Source organism: Hakea prostrata, chromosome 9 (assembly GCF_041222555.1).
Source record: "Hakea prostrata isolate BN-2017 chromosome 9, UWA_Hpros_2, whole genome shotgun sequence".
NCBI classification, from domain to species: Eukaryota; Viridiplantae; Streptophyta; class Magnoliopsida; order Proteales; family Proteaceae; genus Hakea; species Hakea prostrata.
This window is the reverse complement of record NC_142608.1, coordinates 64,275,001-64,289,805: the sequence shown is the minus strand read 5'-3', so window position 1 is coordinate 64,289,805 and position 14,805 is coordinate 64,275,001. Positions and strand designations below refer to the sequence as shown.

General features: G+C 39.0%; 1 protein-coding gene across 1 annotated transcript in view; it reads left to right on the top strand.

Annotated features, from left to right (window-relative positions):
* LOC149006093 (uncharacterized) overlaps positions 1 to 4,823 on the top strand; it is a 57,315-nt gene extending 52,492 nt beyond the window's left edge. Inside the window, 5 exon segments of the mRNA XM_089168624.1 lie at positions 437 to 492; positions 621 to 678; positions 1,987 to 2,107; positions 2,176 to 2,339; positions 2,341 to 4,823. Coding sequence (XP_089024750.1) covers positions 437 to 492; positions 621 to 678; positions 1,987 to 2,107; positions 2,176 to 2,339; positions 2,341 to 2,364 — 423 coding nt within the window. The 3' untranslated portion in view covers positions 2,365 to 4,823.
* The last annotated feature ends 9,982 nt before the right edge of the window (positions 4,824 to 14,805 follow it).

Here is a 14,805-nt window from a genome sequence, read left to right as displayed (position 1 = left end):
CCAATCAGACATTGCGTGCTTTCTTCCTGACTGAAATACTTAGAGAAAAATAATGACTTGTGTCACGAGAGCACAACTCTATTTATAATTAGAGATATAGAGTGGTAAGTAGAACCCCAAAGCAGATACCAAATTACAAGAAGACCCAAACTACCTCAAGCTCACATTACAACAGTTGTTCTTCCATCTTATTTTCTTTCTGCAAACTCAACAATCACTTCAGTTACCACCATGAATGTCCATCCTAGTCTGGCTAAAGTTTGAGTTATCACATATTGCATTTCTGCACATTTAATGTGCCTGTCATGTCCTTTTGGAAACTTTTATGATCTAGTAAATATAGAATACCTGTGTCTCTACTTGCTTCGAACTATACCTATCGATGCCTTGCTTGTAAAATTTCTGAATCTAAAATGAGTTATGTCGCACTCTGCAGACTAAAGGAAACATACATCCCTCTCATACCATCTTCATGCCTTCATCTATTTCCAGGTTGGTATGAGATTAGACCCTGTAGTGGCAAGAACCTTGTGCACTGCATATGCCTTCTTCTTTTTTTTATATAACTTCAAAGTTGTATCTAGTTGGTTTGTTCTTTATTTAGTCTTTTATCCTTGCAGTTTGGTTTATCTTCAAACCTATGATCAATATTTCTTGGCAAGCTCCATGGATGGACTGGTGAGTTTTCATTGGTTTTTTACATACAAAAAAAAAGTTCTTATTGATTTATTCTAGGGGGATTTTATATGTAATCAAATGTTGGTGATTAATTGTTCCATCATTATCATTTTCTCTACTTATTTAATGTATCATCCAAGAAAATCTTTCCACTGCCCCCCGCCAACCCCAAAGTTGGTATTTAACCTATTTGAGGCCTTCTAAACAAAATTGGTGGCCTTAGATTTGTGAGAATACAACCCTAAGTATGAGTTCTAACTCAATCCGAAGTTTGAAACTGAAATGTTGCAAGAATGAACGTGTAGGGTTATAAAACATGAAATATAGAACCATTAGGACATATAAATAGAAAGCAAGTGATAAGATACATCATATAACTTAAATACCAATAGAATTCCCATCCACGTGAGTGCAATAGAACATCACATTCTCGACTCTCGAGAATACAATAATACAATCATCATAAGTTCATAATAAAAGTGTTGGATATGGCTCATGCTTCACATTCTATTGGGCCCAGGATTTCCTTTGCAATTTGGACTTGGGCCCATGAATGCTATTGTGGCTTTGGGAAGCTATCGGCCAGAGGAGGCGACAATCGGGCAAAAAATGAACTTCAGAAGCTATTGGTGAGATAGGAGACGAGACAGGTCAAGATCTCGACCTGTCTCCCTTGAAACTTGGTTTTTAAAAGAAGGGGTGGACCAAGGGTCAAACCAAGGTCTCAACTTGACTGAGATCTTGGTCGAGTAGGTGTATTTCATGAAACTCGATTGAGATCTCGCCTCAAGACTCCAAAAAAAAGCGAGATCTCACAAGATCTTGAACCATGGTAATTGACCCCTGCCCAGTTTTTATCCCATTACTCTATTGATACTAGTCTAGTTGACTTGATTCTTTTTGCATTGTTTTTTAGACTCAAGGGGCTTTATTTTGTATGAGAATAGGAGGTCCAATGCCAATGTTAGCATTCCCTAATCTGGGTTGGAGCTTGGCTTATTGCAGCCAGCAGGGTAATTGAGTGTACAGTGTTACGGGGTCTTTGGGTCTGGGTCTTACATCACAACAAAGGGGTTAAAATCTAGGTAGGGGTATTAAAGGTGAAGTGGTGAAGAGAGGCATACATACGTCTTGTCTCCAGTATGGCATCGAGTTGATCTGATTGGAGGGCAACGACATGTGTGTAGCTGACCTCTGTAGCCAACTCCATTTAGTTGAGATAAGTCTAAGCTGTAGTTGTTTATGAGAGAGAAGTAGTTACATGTAACTTGGATTATTTTTTTATTTTATTTTTGTTGCTTTGTGCAGATAAAACTTTATGATCACCGAATGATCCAGAGAGGAGCTGTCCAATCTTATGCAGGACAAGTCAATTCCCACAGCCGTATACAGCTTGGAGTTGATCCATCGGAGAGCTTAGTTATTTCAGGTTTGTTCCTTTTCATTACACCTGACTGCTTACAGTTTTCGAGTGGCTGATTTGTTCCTTCGTCTCAGGTGGGGAAAATGGCAACATATGCATTTGGAGCATCAAGAGTGGTCAACTTCTCTTCAGGACTAAAATATCAGATGCAGTTCCTGCTACAATATGCTGTGCAGAGCTGCATGGATGGAAAAACTCTTGGGGGGCATGGCTTGGTTCAAGTGAAGGACTATATTTCATTTCTGGGGCTTAATATGTCTTGAGGTAAATATGTTTGTAAGTGGATAAACAGTGTAATGTCTTTCCATTCCTGAGCAAGATCTTGAAACCAGTGTGGCTCCTAGCATGTTTTAGGAATGGAGGCACAATTGAAGTAGTAGTAATTTACAGTGCAGAAGGTCCAATTTAAACCAATCAACTAGGTTGTGTCCAGTTTCCAGTGCCTGTTTGTAAATGGCAATGTTGGGGGTCACACGATTTTCTCAAAAAAAAAAATCATCATCCTAGTGCCTTTTTCTCTATGTGAGTCTTGTATATTTATATCCTAGGACAGGGGGACGTGTTTGTTAGTCTTCTAAATCTTCGTGGTCTAGTAAAGTCTCTCCTCTCTCATCATTACTGTCTTAGGTTGACTTTGTCATTTTAATGTTGCTGTTAATGATATAATCAATTTACAATTATATTCTTCAACTGCAAAAAGTGAAAGGAAATGAACCTTGGTTGTGTATGATCTTCTGTTTATAAATCAGGTTATTATCCTTTTTTCAACTTTCAACTGATATTTTTGACTTCTACATGAAGGCCACTGTCCATCACTTGTGGTCGGAGTGTAACCTTAACAGATGGACTTCCAAATCTTGCTCCCTAGACATGATTTAGAAAGCCTTTGCTTCGATATCTCTTCTAGGCTTTAGTCCATCCCCCACCCCCTGTCGATGACACCCCAAGGAACAAGCTCATTGGTGTTTCCTGGGGTCTTGGCTCTTCCCTCTGGCTTGGTCTTGGAGGTTCATTAAGTCATTGTACTGGTCTTTTCTATTGAGTCTTATTGTATTTTAGTTTGATCTCAAAGAATGTTGCAACTTTTGTGGATTAGGTTGGTGCTCTTATAGACTTCTGCTTTTCTTTTCTTTTCTTTTTTTATTTTTTTATTTGACTTACATATACTTTCCTGTGAATCTAAGCATTGACAAAGCAGTACTAGGGGTGTAAATGGACCAGATTCGGGTCGAATAGTGGTAATACCATATCCGCATCCTATTATATTTGGACAGATCAGATAATATCCTATCTGTTTTCGGACGGATTCAGTCAGATTCGGATGATAATTGGATAGGTATTTTCTTAAGTAGATTCTTCTAAATGGGTATAAATACAGATTGAATACAAGTTTTTGATTCCTGTTTACATCTTTACGATTTTATTTGTGAGGGCTAGATTTGAAATTTATGACTTTAACAACTTTGATAGCTATTTTAGTAGAAAATCTAAACAAGTAACTTAAAATTTATAAAATTAAGAAAGATAAATCTAAACAAGTAACTTAATTGGATAATTTTATCGGATGGATAATAATCGGTAAGAAAAGGGTATACCATATCCGCATCCTATTAGTAATCAGACGGATTCGGATACCCCTAAACGGATGCGGATGCGGATGCGAATTCGAAAGCAGATTTTGGTTATCCATCTACACCCCTTAGCAGTACAACATGTGAATATTTTACTTTTAGCTAGTTGTTCTTTTGAAATTTATGCAGTTTTATTGGGTTTAGCATTGTGCTGGTCCAGCTTTGATTTATATTCAACAATATCTTGCTTTTGTTGGATATGGCGCCAACTTATTTCAAACTATGTTTTCAATTGGATCTTCCATCTTATTTCTCCAATGAATACATAGTTAATGTTAAGTTGACTATGTTTTCAATTGGATCTTCCATCTTATTTCTCCAATGAATACATAGTTAATGATAAGTTGCTTTTGCTATAATGTGCACTTCTGTTGTTTCTGTTGAATTTGAAGCTTGAGTTGCAATGTATTGGATCATGTAAATATATATCTTTGATTGGTTTATGCTGTAGACACGTAGCTTCTTCTAAAATAATCTCTCTAATGGGGAGCAATGTTTTATTCTGTATTGTAGTTTTCACACCATAAAATTTGGGGATATAACAATACAGGGATGAATTGTGTGAACATGGTTTATCTTTTCTATATGAAAATATGATTTTGAGTGGAGAGTAATGTTGACATGTTAGTACAAACTTTACCACACGCCATTTAATCAAATCTCGTGGCATATTTTAGAATCACTATCATATGTTGAAGGCTCATTTCCTAGATCATCGTAGTTGCATTTCTGGCCATCATAGGTGTTAAAACCATGGTTTAAAGAAGAAGAAGAAGAAGAAGAAGAAGAAGAGAGAGAGAGAGGACACTGATGGAGCCCTAAATTGAAAGGGATCCACTAGGGGCCAGTTAACCAAGATCTCTACAGAACCAACCAGTTCAAGTAAGCCAAATCTGAGTGCAGGCCCACTTGAGGTTATGGTTAGGGTTTACAGTGGGGGATGTCATGTTGATGTGAAGGAGAAAATATGGTTGAGTCCGTGTATAAAGGGTAAAAGGATAATTTCAAGATATCGGCTGGTCCGGTTGTAACCAGATTTGAATGGTTCTCATTGAAGGGTATGGGATGATATAGTCCAAAGGTGATTAAGATGATGGTTGGAACTGGGAGAATCTTCCAGGAAACACCTTGCTTGGGATCTTCTGGAAGTTTTTTTTTTTTTGGGGGGGGGGGGGGGGGGGGTTGCAAAATTCAAGTTTAACTCTCTATGTGGGTTCCTCTAAGGGTAGCAGCTTCAAGTGTGCAATAACTTGAATTAGAACTTTGTTGGAGAGATGAGTCTTCATCACTGGCTGAATCCACAACCAAAATAGGAGTGTGGGCTTGAAATGCCGAACATCAACAGCTTTCTTGAACTTAGAACACCAAGGAACCAGTAGCAACTTGGATTTGAAGCAGTAAGAAGTTAATACTTGGATTCTGAACACTAAGGAGTCAGCATTTGGATTTTAATCAACAAGCACAAACAGCAACTCGGACTTGAAAGACCAAGAAGCTAACTAGTCTGGCCTTCAAACACCGGATTAAGGTCCTTAACAGAGAAGGCAGCCAGCTTGCTATAAGAAATTTCAGAGGTCAAATTCATGTTCCATAATAGGCCATGTTACAACCTTATATAGAAGACTCGAAGCTAGACTGCAGTGAAAAGGAAAGGCCTAACCCAATCCTTAACCTATAGTGTGACATTAAACTGACTAGGAGACCAAAGCAGACTCCACATAATGATATCCTGCTAAATGCTCATGTGCTTGTCGAATGCTAACTTAAGTTGAACCACATAGAACCGGTTCAATTGACCAAATCAAAAGCTACTTAAACTAAACTAACTAAATAAGTTATTTTGTACTCAACCTAATTAGTCATATTTTGGGCCCATTAAGTTTAGAAGTGAAACCCATGGAAAAAGCCCAGTACATATACAACCAATCCTAGGTAATTCCTAGGAAAAGAAGCCCATTTGGGTTATGAATCTCATCAGACAATGTAGAGGAAACAGGATGTTGAACTACAAAGAAAAAAAATTCAATGCAGTGTTTTCTGAAATCAGTAATTAACCCTTTCTTTGGTTTATAATGCTTCTTCTAGCTGAATGGGATGGGTAGGAAGGAGGGTGTTAACATATAGGCATAAAATAGAAGTCTTGGATTAGCGCTAGGGATTTGGTTTTTGTTTCGAACTCTACATCCTCTGTGTTTCATTTCCTATTTGTGTAGAATGGTTTGGAGGTCGTCTAACTTAAAGGAAGCATCTTGCCTGTTCTCCGGTTTTGCTTTCAGATGTGAAGGAGGGGTGTTAGGGGTAGTTAGTTTTTCTTATCAAAAGTGATCAGACTGATATTCTTATTTTGGATCAAAAGTCTGTTTTTTTTTTTTTTTTTAAAGAAATCAGTAGTAAGCCTCAGGCTTGGGCGCCATTTATTACTAAAGAGAAATTTTCAGCGCCAACCCCTAAGTCACCCCCTAAAATTGATGTCACCCCCTGAGTTACGTAAAACCCCCTGCAGTTAGGAAATCACAGTTAAATCATGATTTAAGCAAATTAAACTTTTCAAAAAGAGAAAGAAAAAAATACCTTGAAGAAAAGACCCTCTACATTCAACTCCTGTCCTGTTTCTTCATCTTCCTCTACAAGCTGCCGGAAAACTAAGTAGACTTAGTTTCTAAGGTCTATGATTGATTGTCTTGCATGTAACATCAGTACAGTTGTCCAAAAATCCCCAGCAACCAAAAGAACAATTAACAGAAGAGACAGGGTAACTGAGACAGGGTAACTCAGGAAATCGATAAAATCAATCCCTGCTGTAATTGTAGAAACTGATGTATCTGAAGATGGAATTGGACTACGTAAGCCAGAAGGGAAGCTAACATAATTGAGGGATGTTTATCCAGTCAATGCACAACAAGTGTTGGAGATGTCATTGATTGTAGTACTGCTGAGGAGAGGTGAAGAAAAAGGAAGAAAAAAAGCCAAAATCAGGTATGGGAGTTAATGGCTATCATGGCAATATTGGTATTTGGGTGGTCTATGTTGTTTTGTAGCATGAGTCCCAACGTAGAGAACTCATGCTAGCAGCTCCTCGTTTCTTGAGTGAAATCTAGCTGGGAGGGTGGATCACTAGATGGGAAGGTATGTGGAGAGAGGAAACGGTGGTAGGTGGGGTTCTCAGAGAAGGGCAGTGGGCAAGAGTGGGTGTAGGAGAAGACGGAGAACAGAGATTGCTTCACTAATCTGAGTATCTCTCTGTGCATTCTACCTTTATGAATCAGCAGTTTTAGAGGGAGAAAGCACCACTCTTTCTTCGCATTTCTATACTAGTGTGGCTCCCTCCTTATTGTCTTCAGATCTTTTGTTTTCTTCCTTCTTCATCTTTGTCAGGGAAGATTTCATTTGTGGGTTATTCGAAACAAGCAAGTTCTCTGAAAACAGTAAAAGCATCATCGGCTAAGAACCAGCAGGTGATTATAGACTTCCTTGCAGCCAGGTTGAATCAAGCTTGTGTAACTTGAGCCAATGGCACCATGATAATCTGCTGGAGCCAGACACCAACAATGAACCTTATTGGAAGCTTCAATTCATTGGTTTTGGGCAACAACCCTGGCTGTGCTACTCGTTCCAATTGCACAAATTTTTGTTGTTTGGGAGAGAGCAATTTCAAGCTGAGGAAAAACTAAGGGGACCCTAATCTTCTGTAAATAGTCCAAAGAAACCACAAGGTAAGAGGAATGAGGAATGAATATTGGAGAGAGAGATGAACTTGTGGGGTTACACCGGAAACTGATGAATAAAACTGAGACTAATGGAAGGTGGTCTAGCTGATAAATTGTGCAACTCAAGGGTGGCGCTGAAAATTTCCCTTTCCTGAAATATCATCTCCAATTATAATAAGTATATCAACCATTCTCCATGCAATCAGAAGAACATACACAATGAAACCATTAAGTTATCAAATTTTTTTCATGTAATCTGATGATCAAATTGATGATTTGATGGTTTCATTTTTAACTTGAATTATATATGTGTGTTCTTGTGATTAGGTTGGTCTTGGAAGTTGGTTGGTATAGGTTCCTATCCCTTACCTATGCAACTCTCCTTTGATGATATGTTCGGTGCTGCACTTCGTGTGCATCCATCAAGATTCTTTTCCAGCAAGAAATTTCCCCCCTTTGTTTGGTTATAGCCTTTTCATTTTGCGTTTTATGAAAACTTAATTTGTCCTAGTGCCTTCTGCCTAAGAGAAAGTTGTCAGCCAATTTTGCTTTGATTGTATGGTTCATAATTTGATTCGTGTGAGGAAAACATATATACAAACTGGGAAGAAATCAAGTTGGAGTTCTATTCAAACCCTACCCGGCTAATCTTGATTCTTTGCTCGATATGTTTGGCAGTAGATCATGAACTTGCACACTTCCAGTTCCAGTTTTCAGGTGGTATCTGCTGAAAATTCTTGTAAGTATTAATGTGTGAAGATACTTGTATGTAGACTAGGCCCAGCATCTGGTAAACTACCTTAGAAAAGCAATTGCATGTCAGGCCTACCTAGATTTTATTGATGATCTTATTATCTTCATGTCTTTATTTTTGAGTCCCTGTCCCTCACTTGATTATGCTTGTATACATATCAAACTAAAAGCGGTAGGGTTTGCTTTCACTAATGTATCATCATTTTGTTCTCACTTTTTTTGGTGAGTTCGACCTTTAAAAAGTTTTTGAGACCAATAATCGACCTACCAAAGGTTTGATTATCAAACAGAGATGGCACCATCTGCAGTGTCATTCAATATAGGACTAAAGTTGTTTCTTTGCGAAAAAATAAAGATAGATACCTGCTGGACCATCCAATTTCAATTCTATCTTTTATTGACTCTCCTCAAACATAAAGCGCGAGCAAGTCTTTATGTTTAGCTTTTCCCATCCATTATTTTCTATATCTAGAAAATTACACTAAATTTTTCAGAAGCTTGGGTGAAGGTCTAGCTGCCTTCCATTCTCTCTTGCTCTTTCTTTTTTTCTTTTCTTTTTTTCCCCCTCTTTTCTCCTTTCTCCTCCTCCTTTGGCTTGATCAATCTGTGGTAATCATTTGAGTATTAAAATTATACAGGAAGTCGGTTATAACAAGGATGAAATTATGTGCATTCCTATATGGCCTACATGCAGCTGCAAATGACGAGATTTGCTTTAATCTTTAGGAAAGGTAGATGCTTCTTTTTTTTTTTTTTTTTTCTTTCCCTGAAGGACCTTCAGAGAACAATGTTCCACATCATCATTGTGCAATCTGGTCCCTTGATAAGTAGTTGTTATTGATCATTGTTGTGATTCCTCAAATCATGTATGAACTACCAGCGATTTTTTTTTTCTTTCTTTCCGAAGTCAGGATTTATTCGAAAGCCGTAAGTGGACTCTCAAGAAATGGTGTGGTTTGATGCATTTTTGCCATTTTGCATCATAATTTGTAATGCTCATTTGTTGTTGTTTTTCAAATCTCCAACCCTGTATGCTGTGATAAACCCTAGAAGGATCTGATCGATGGGTTCATCTCCGGCAATATCAATGTCAGTGTGAGAGGATCAGGGCTAATGAATGAATGAATGAACTGGTCCTGCTTGAGCTTTATTCGTGTAAGAGGTTCTTCTGATTATATGGTATGGTTGCCAATCTTTTTCTGGAGGGGAGGGGAGGAGGGGAGGGATTTTCCCCACATTGGACAATGGATAATCAAAAATCCGAGGTTGAGTTGAATGTGAATGAATGAGAAGTTCATTCGACTCTCTCTCTCTCTCTCTCTCTCTCTCTTTCCAGAACAGGAGATTGAATTCCGGAGGAGCTGTGTAGTGTAGTGTAGTGTAGTGTAATTGGCTGCATGCATGCAAATCGTTCTGGGGACCACTCTGCAGATGGCTTTTAGTCTTTTCCTTTTCATCAGTTTCTCTCTCTCTCTCTCTCTCTCGCTCGCTCTCACGAGAATGATAGATAGGCAAGAAAAACAATATTGTACGTACATACACCACACCAGCATCGATCCTCCATGGTCCCTCCTCTGCGTCGCTTTCTCATCCATTCTCTATTGTATTTACAGTGTCGATCAGAATTTCCTCAAGAGAGAGAAAATGCCAATACAATAAAATACCATACCATCCATCTCTTTTCAAATTTCATTCTTTTTCTTTCTTTTATACTAAATAATTGAATGACTTGAGATTGATACAGAACAACAAGAGCAAGAGACGTTAGTTTTTGGTGGGGCCCGGCTCCATGTTCAACCAAGATCAGAGCCTTGGGTGTTGTGATGGTCTTGTGGTGTACTTTGATGAGTTGATCTCTCTCTCCTCCTTTCTCTTGCTTGCTTGTTTGCTTATTTGAACGATCCTACAAAGAGAAAGCGAGAATCTATTCCCCTCCCCACGGCCCCACCCCAAAGGAAAGGAAAAAGAAAAGAAAAGAAAAGACCCAGAGCAGCGTAGAGCAGAGTTCGGAGGAAGAAGACGTAGACGTAGACGAGGAGCGTCCTTTTATGGCGCTTCTACTTGTTTTTGGAAAAGAGATACATACGTACATACATTATACATTATACATACAAGGTGGTAGACGTAGAACCATACTAATCCCAGCAAGGTACACTTACCATGGGAATTACGAAAAGCAAGTAAAACTGTTAACATTCACCCCTTCCACCTCTCTTTGTCAAGCGCGTACCAACAACGTCTACCTTTGGCTTTGGATGCTTTTAAAGCAACACTTTTCACGCAAAACTAGGGTTTATCTTTTATTACCAAAAACAAAAACTAGGGTTTATCTTTTTGCCCTGCTTTCATGATTGCATGCGGTCTCTGTTCGTCTTGAACGAAAACCCAAAACCAACATCTAAAATCATTCAATTTTATCCGTCTCTCTCCTTCTCTTTCGCTCTCTCTCACTTTAATCTGAACTGCTTTTCACTTTGCATTATGACTCGACGAGCTACCAGGAGTCCTGACTTCGAAACTCCAAAAAAAGAAATAAAAAAAAATGAATGAATGAATGAATGAAAGAAACGAAAATGAACCCATCCACTTTTCAAAAGCTTCAATCAGCCAAAACATTTTTATAGATCCTCATCAACGACAAATCACAACAAACAACCGCAAAGAAAATTAAAAAATATCAGGGAAAAAAGAAAATTTCAACTAAAATCATCATAATCATTTAACTGAATCTCATTTACATTCTCGAACACTACACGATTGGTTGGTAGAAGATTGTGTTTGATGAAAGAGGATTACAAGAAGAATATAATTAAGAAACTTACCTAAAAAACCAAGGGTTCTGCTACAATGTTGTTTTTTTCTGCTACTGGGTGTAATACTGTAAACCATGACACACCACCATTGAAGACGTACTACTCTTGATTCTTCTGCTTCAGCAGCTACCTGTTTGAGATGGGGTTTGGACCACTTGGGACTTCATGGGCATCTGCATTGAAGACTTTTTTACGCCAATTCCTCTTGGGAGGACTACGTGGGAGTAGTGCTTGGTCGGTCCTGATTTCAGATGATGTTGTGGTTGTGGATGAGAGGTCTTGCCCTCTCTCAGCCGTGCTTGGAATCGCAACGAGAAGAAACAAGAAAAGGGCCACCAGGAAAATAGGAGGAAAGACCGAGGTGGTCTTCTTGCCAGTCTTTCTTCCATCCCCAGGCCCAGCCATACACAATGACCTAAAGAAACCATCCACGAACCACACTTGAAAGCGGAGGAGCCCTCATGAACTCAAAAACGTTCAGGCGCTCTCTAAAGAATAGAGGCTTGCTAGGAGCTCAAATTAAAACTCAGGAAAACCAGAGAAGAAAGAAGTAGTTTCGAGGCAGAACAGGAGGTGGCTTGTGGAGATGACCATAAGATAACAAGAAGCGAGAATCTTGAAAGGTAATTATAAGTAGTGAGGGAATAAGAGGAGAGCGAGATGTGGTTGCTTTTCAGGTATGCATGGAGAAGATTGTGGCGGTGAATGGTGATGCAGCTGGGGCTTGAAATCGTGTGAAACTGGGAATAGATCGAGGCGTACCGTACTGATGAAGAAGAGGAGGAAAGAGAGAGTGTATATGTATGTATGTATGTATGTATGTGTATGCGCGCCTGAGAAAGAAAGGAAGGGAAATGGTTGGATGGATGAATGGGGTCTTTTCTCTCTTTTCTTTGACCTTTAATTTTTGACTGACAGAAAGAAAAGAAAAGAAAAGAAAAGAAAAGAAAAGAAAAAGAAAGAAAGAGAAGGTAACAAGTAACAACACAACGCAGCGGTCGTTAGGGATGCTATGCATGTCTCTGAGGAGGAGAGAGACCGAGTGGGGTCGACGAATGAATTGGCTAAGCAACGGGACAACGCAGAAGGAGTCAATTCAGAATTTGGATCTTTCAAACTCGCGAATCCACACTGAGGGTAGACGATACAGAGAAATAGACACCAAGTACTTGTTAAATGGTTTTGTGGAGCTACTATTACCATGTGGTTTCAGGCGACCTCCATTTATAACTTCAACTTTGTTGGTTCCAAATCATCTCATTCTTTTTCTTCCTGCCTGCGCCAACCTTTCTTTATGTTCGATAATTTAAGGGTTATCAATAGGAGCTAGGATCTGGTCCACTTCCTAGTGCTTTTTTTTTTTTTTTTTTAATATTTGAAATTTTAAAAAGTCTAAAATACCCTTGACTGTTAGACCATTCTTGTACCACTTGTTTGGTACAAAAATACACCACTGTATGTATGGATTCAGCAAAAAAAATATTTACTCGAAGAAATAGAAACGCATGGAAATTGCAAACACAAAGAGGGGGAGGGGGAGGGGGAGGGACCGAGGGAAGATGGACATGGACATGGGTGGCCTCCGGGTTCCAGTGGTGAGTAGTCACTAGTCACTAGTCACTAGTCAGTCAGCAAATTAAGTCTCTCCACAAGCCTTGCCATCGAGGGAACCCTCCCTGGATGGATGGATGGAAGGTTTCGAGGTAGAGATGCGAAGCAGCAGCAACCAAGGCAAGCTGGCTGGCTGGCTGGCTGGCTGGCGAGGCAGCAACAGCTGATGCATGCCTGATATATATGCCTGATGGGTCACGTCAACTGATTTGGCAAAACACACAAATCACTTGTTACTTACCTTTCAATTCGATTTGCCGATCGAAACGATTTCCATTTCATTTGGTTTGATGGGACTCGCGACTTCTCCCTGTTCAAACTTCAAAATGAATGGATGGATATTTACTTACCTTTCAATTCGATTTGCCGATCGAAACGATTTCCATTTCATTTGGTTTGATGGGACTCGCGACTTCTCCCTGTTCAAACTTCAAAATGAATGGATGGATATTCTCATATTCCATTCTAATGTCTGAAATATCAAACCGTGATTCCCAATCGATATCAGAATTTACGAAAGCCAGATATTTCAATGAAAGGCAGATAATCTCCACCGGATTCCACCAGTTTCCAGTTTCCAGTTTCCAGTTTCCAGTTTCCAGTTTCCAGTTTCCAGTTTCAAGACAGACAGACTCACACTCAGGAGACTCAGTACTCTGAAGATTATGACTACTCCTGCCCAGTCCTAATTAATGAAAAGGAGGATCAAAGATGAAGTTTTCACAAAATCTTCAATAACGTGTTGAAACAGCCATATATGTTATATGACTATATCTTATATGAGAGGAGAATCGCAAATATACGTAAAAGGGATCCGGATCCTCTCATCCTCTCCCAGACGTCTGGGGAGTCTTGTTGACCATGGTCTACAGGGGGCACAGGTACTTGTGATTAATACGTCTTGCTGTTTTGTTTTTTTTTTTTTTTATTATTTTTTATTTGTGAACCTCACATATTTGTGGTTACAGAACCGGATCCATGTAAAAGACCTCGTGAGCCCTATCAATTATCTTATTTTAATGTATTATACCTATATATATTTCCCAAGTTTGGATCACTTCCCTATCAAGGACTCAAAGGAGAACAATGTATTTTCCGAATTCGGATCATTTTTTTTTGTAACAAAGACGCTTTTTATATATAGGGAAATTGGGGTTGGGATAATTACATATGCCGCCGGTAAGGATTGAACCCACAATCTCTCCACTGAGAGGTGAGTTCTCAACCACTGCACTATCATCTTCCCGTCGGGGGAGCACAGTGGCTTCCTGACCACAAAAACCAGTGGGTCCCACTGGTGAAAAAAAATTTTTTTTTTTTTTTCAAAAAGTGTTTTTCACAGTGGGCCTCACAGGTTTTTGTGGTCAAGAAGTTTGTGCTCCCCGTCGGGGTCGCAGATTCGGACTAGTATTTCCCCCCCCCCCCCAAATACACTTTTGAACCGCACATTAAACTGAAAGAGGGGTGCGGGATAGCCGGATAGGATTCACTAGTAAATCATATAAAAAAAAAAAAAAAAAAAAAAAAAAATATATATATATAAATATATATATATATATATATATATATATATATATATATATATATATATATATATATTTTGATAGAAGAGAGAAGGGTGTTAAGTGTCTGAATCATACATTTCGATTTGAAAAAAAATGAAACACTGTTTGTTTTCCTTGCATGTACATTTTTACTAGTATTAAAAAAAATAAAAAAATAAAAAACTCAGTGGGCCCCACTTCACTCGCACTGTGTAGTTCAAAACCGCAGAGCTGATCTGAAGGAAACTCATTTCCCTCAACTTCCTTCACTGCATATTTAGGAGAAAAATTCACCTCTTGAGCATTGATAAAGTATACCATAAATCCTTGGAAGTAGACCTCATACAAATACGCGGTCAAGGAATGTGAGTGAACACAATTCTCTACCGGTCAAGGTTGAAGATTCAGACTCTATGGAGTATGGAGCGTGGACCTTCCTTCGTCCCACTCATGGCTCGAGTTCGACCATCAGGGCTCGCCAGTCAGCCAGAGATAGTAGTGGCTGGACTTGGATTTGGACTTGGACTTGGGAGGGTTTTTCTTCTAGATCCCATCACTTGATTTTGCTGATTCAACATCAGGTGATGCACCAGGAAGTGGCAATTGAGAAAAGGATAGATTATAGAAGACAACTACAGCATTTCG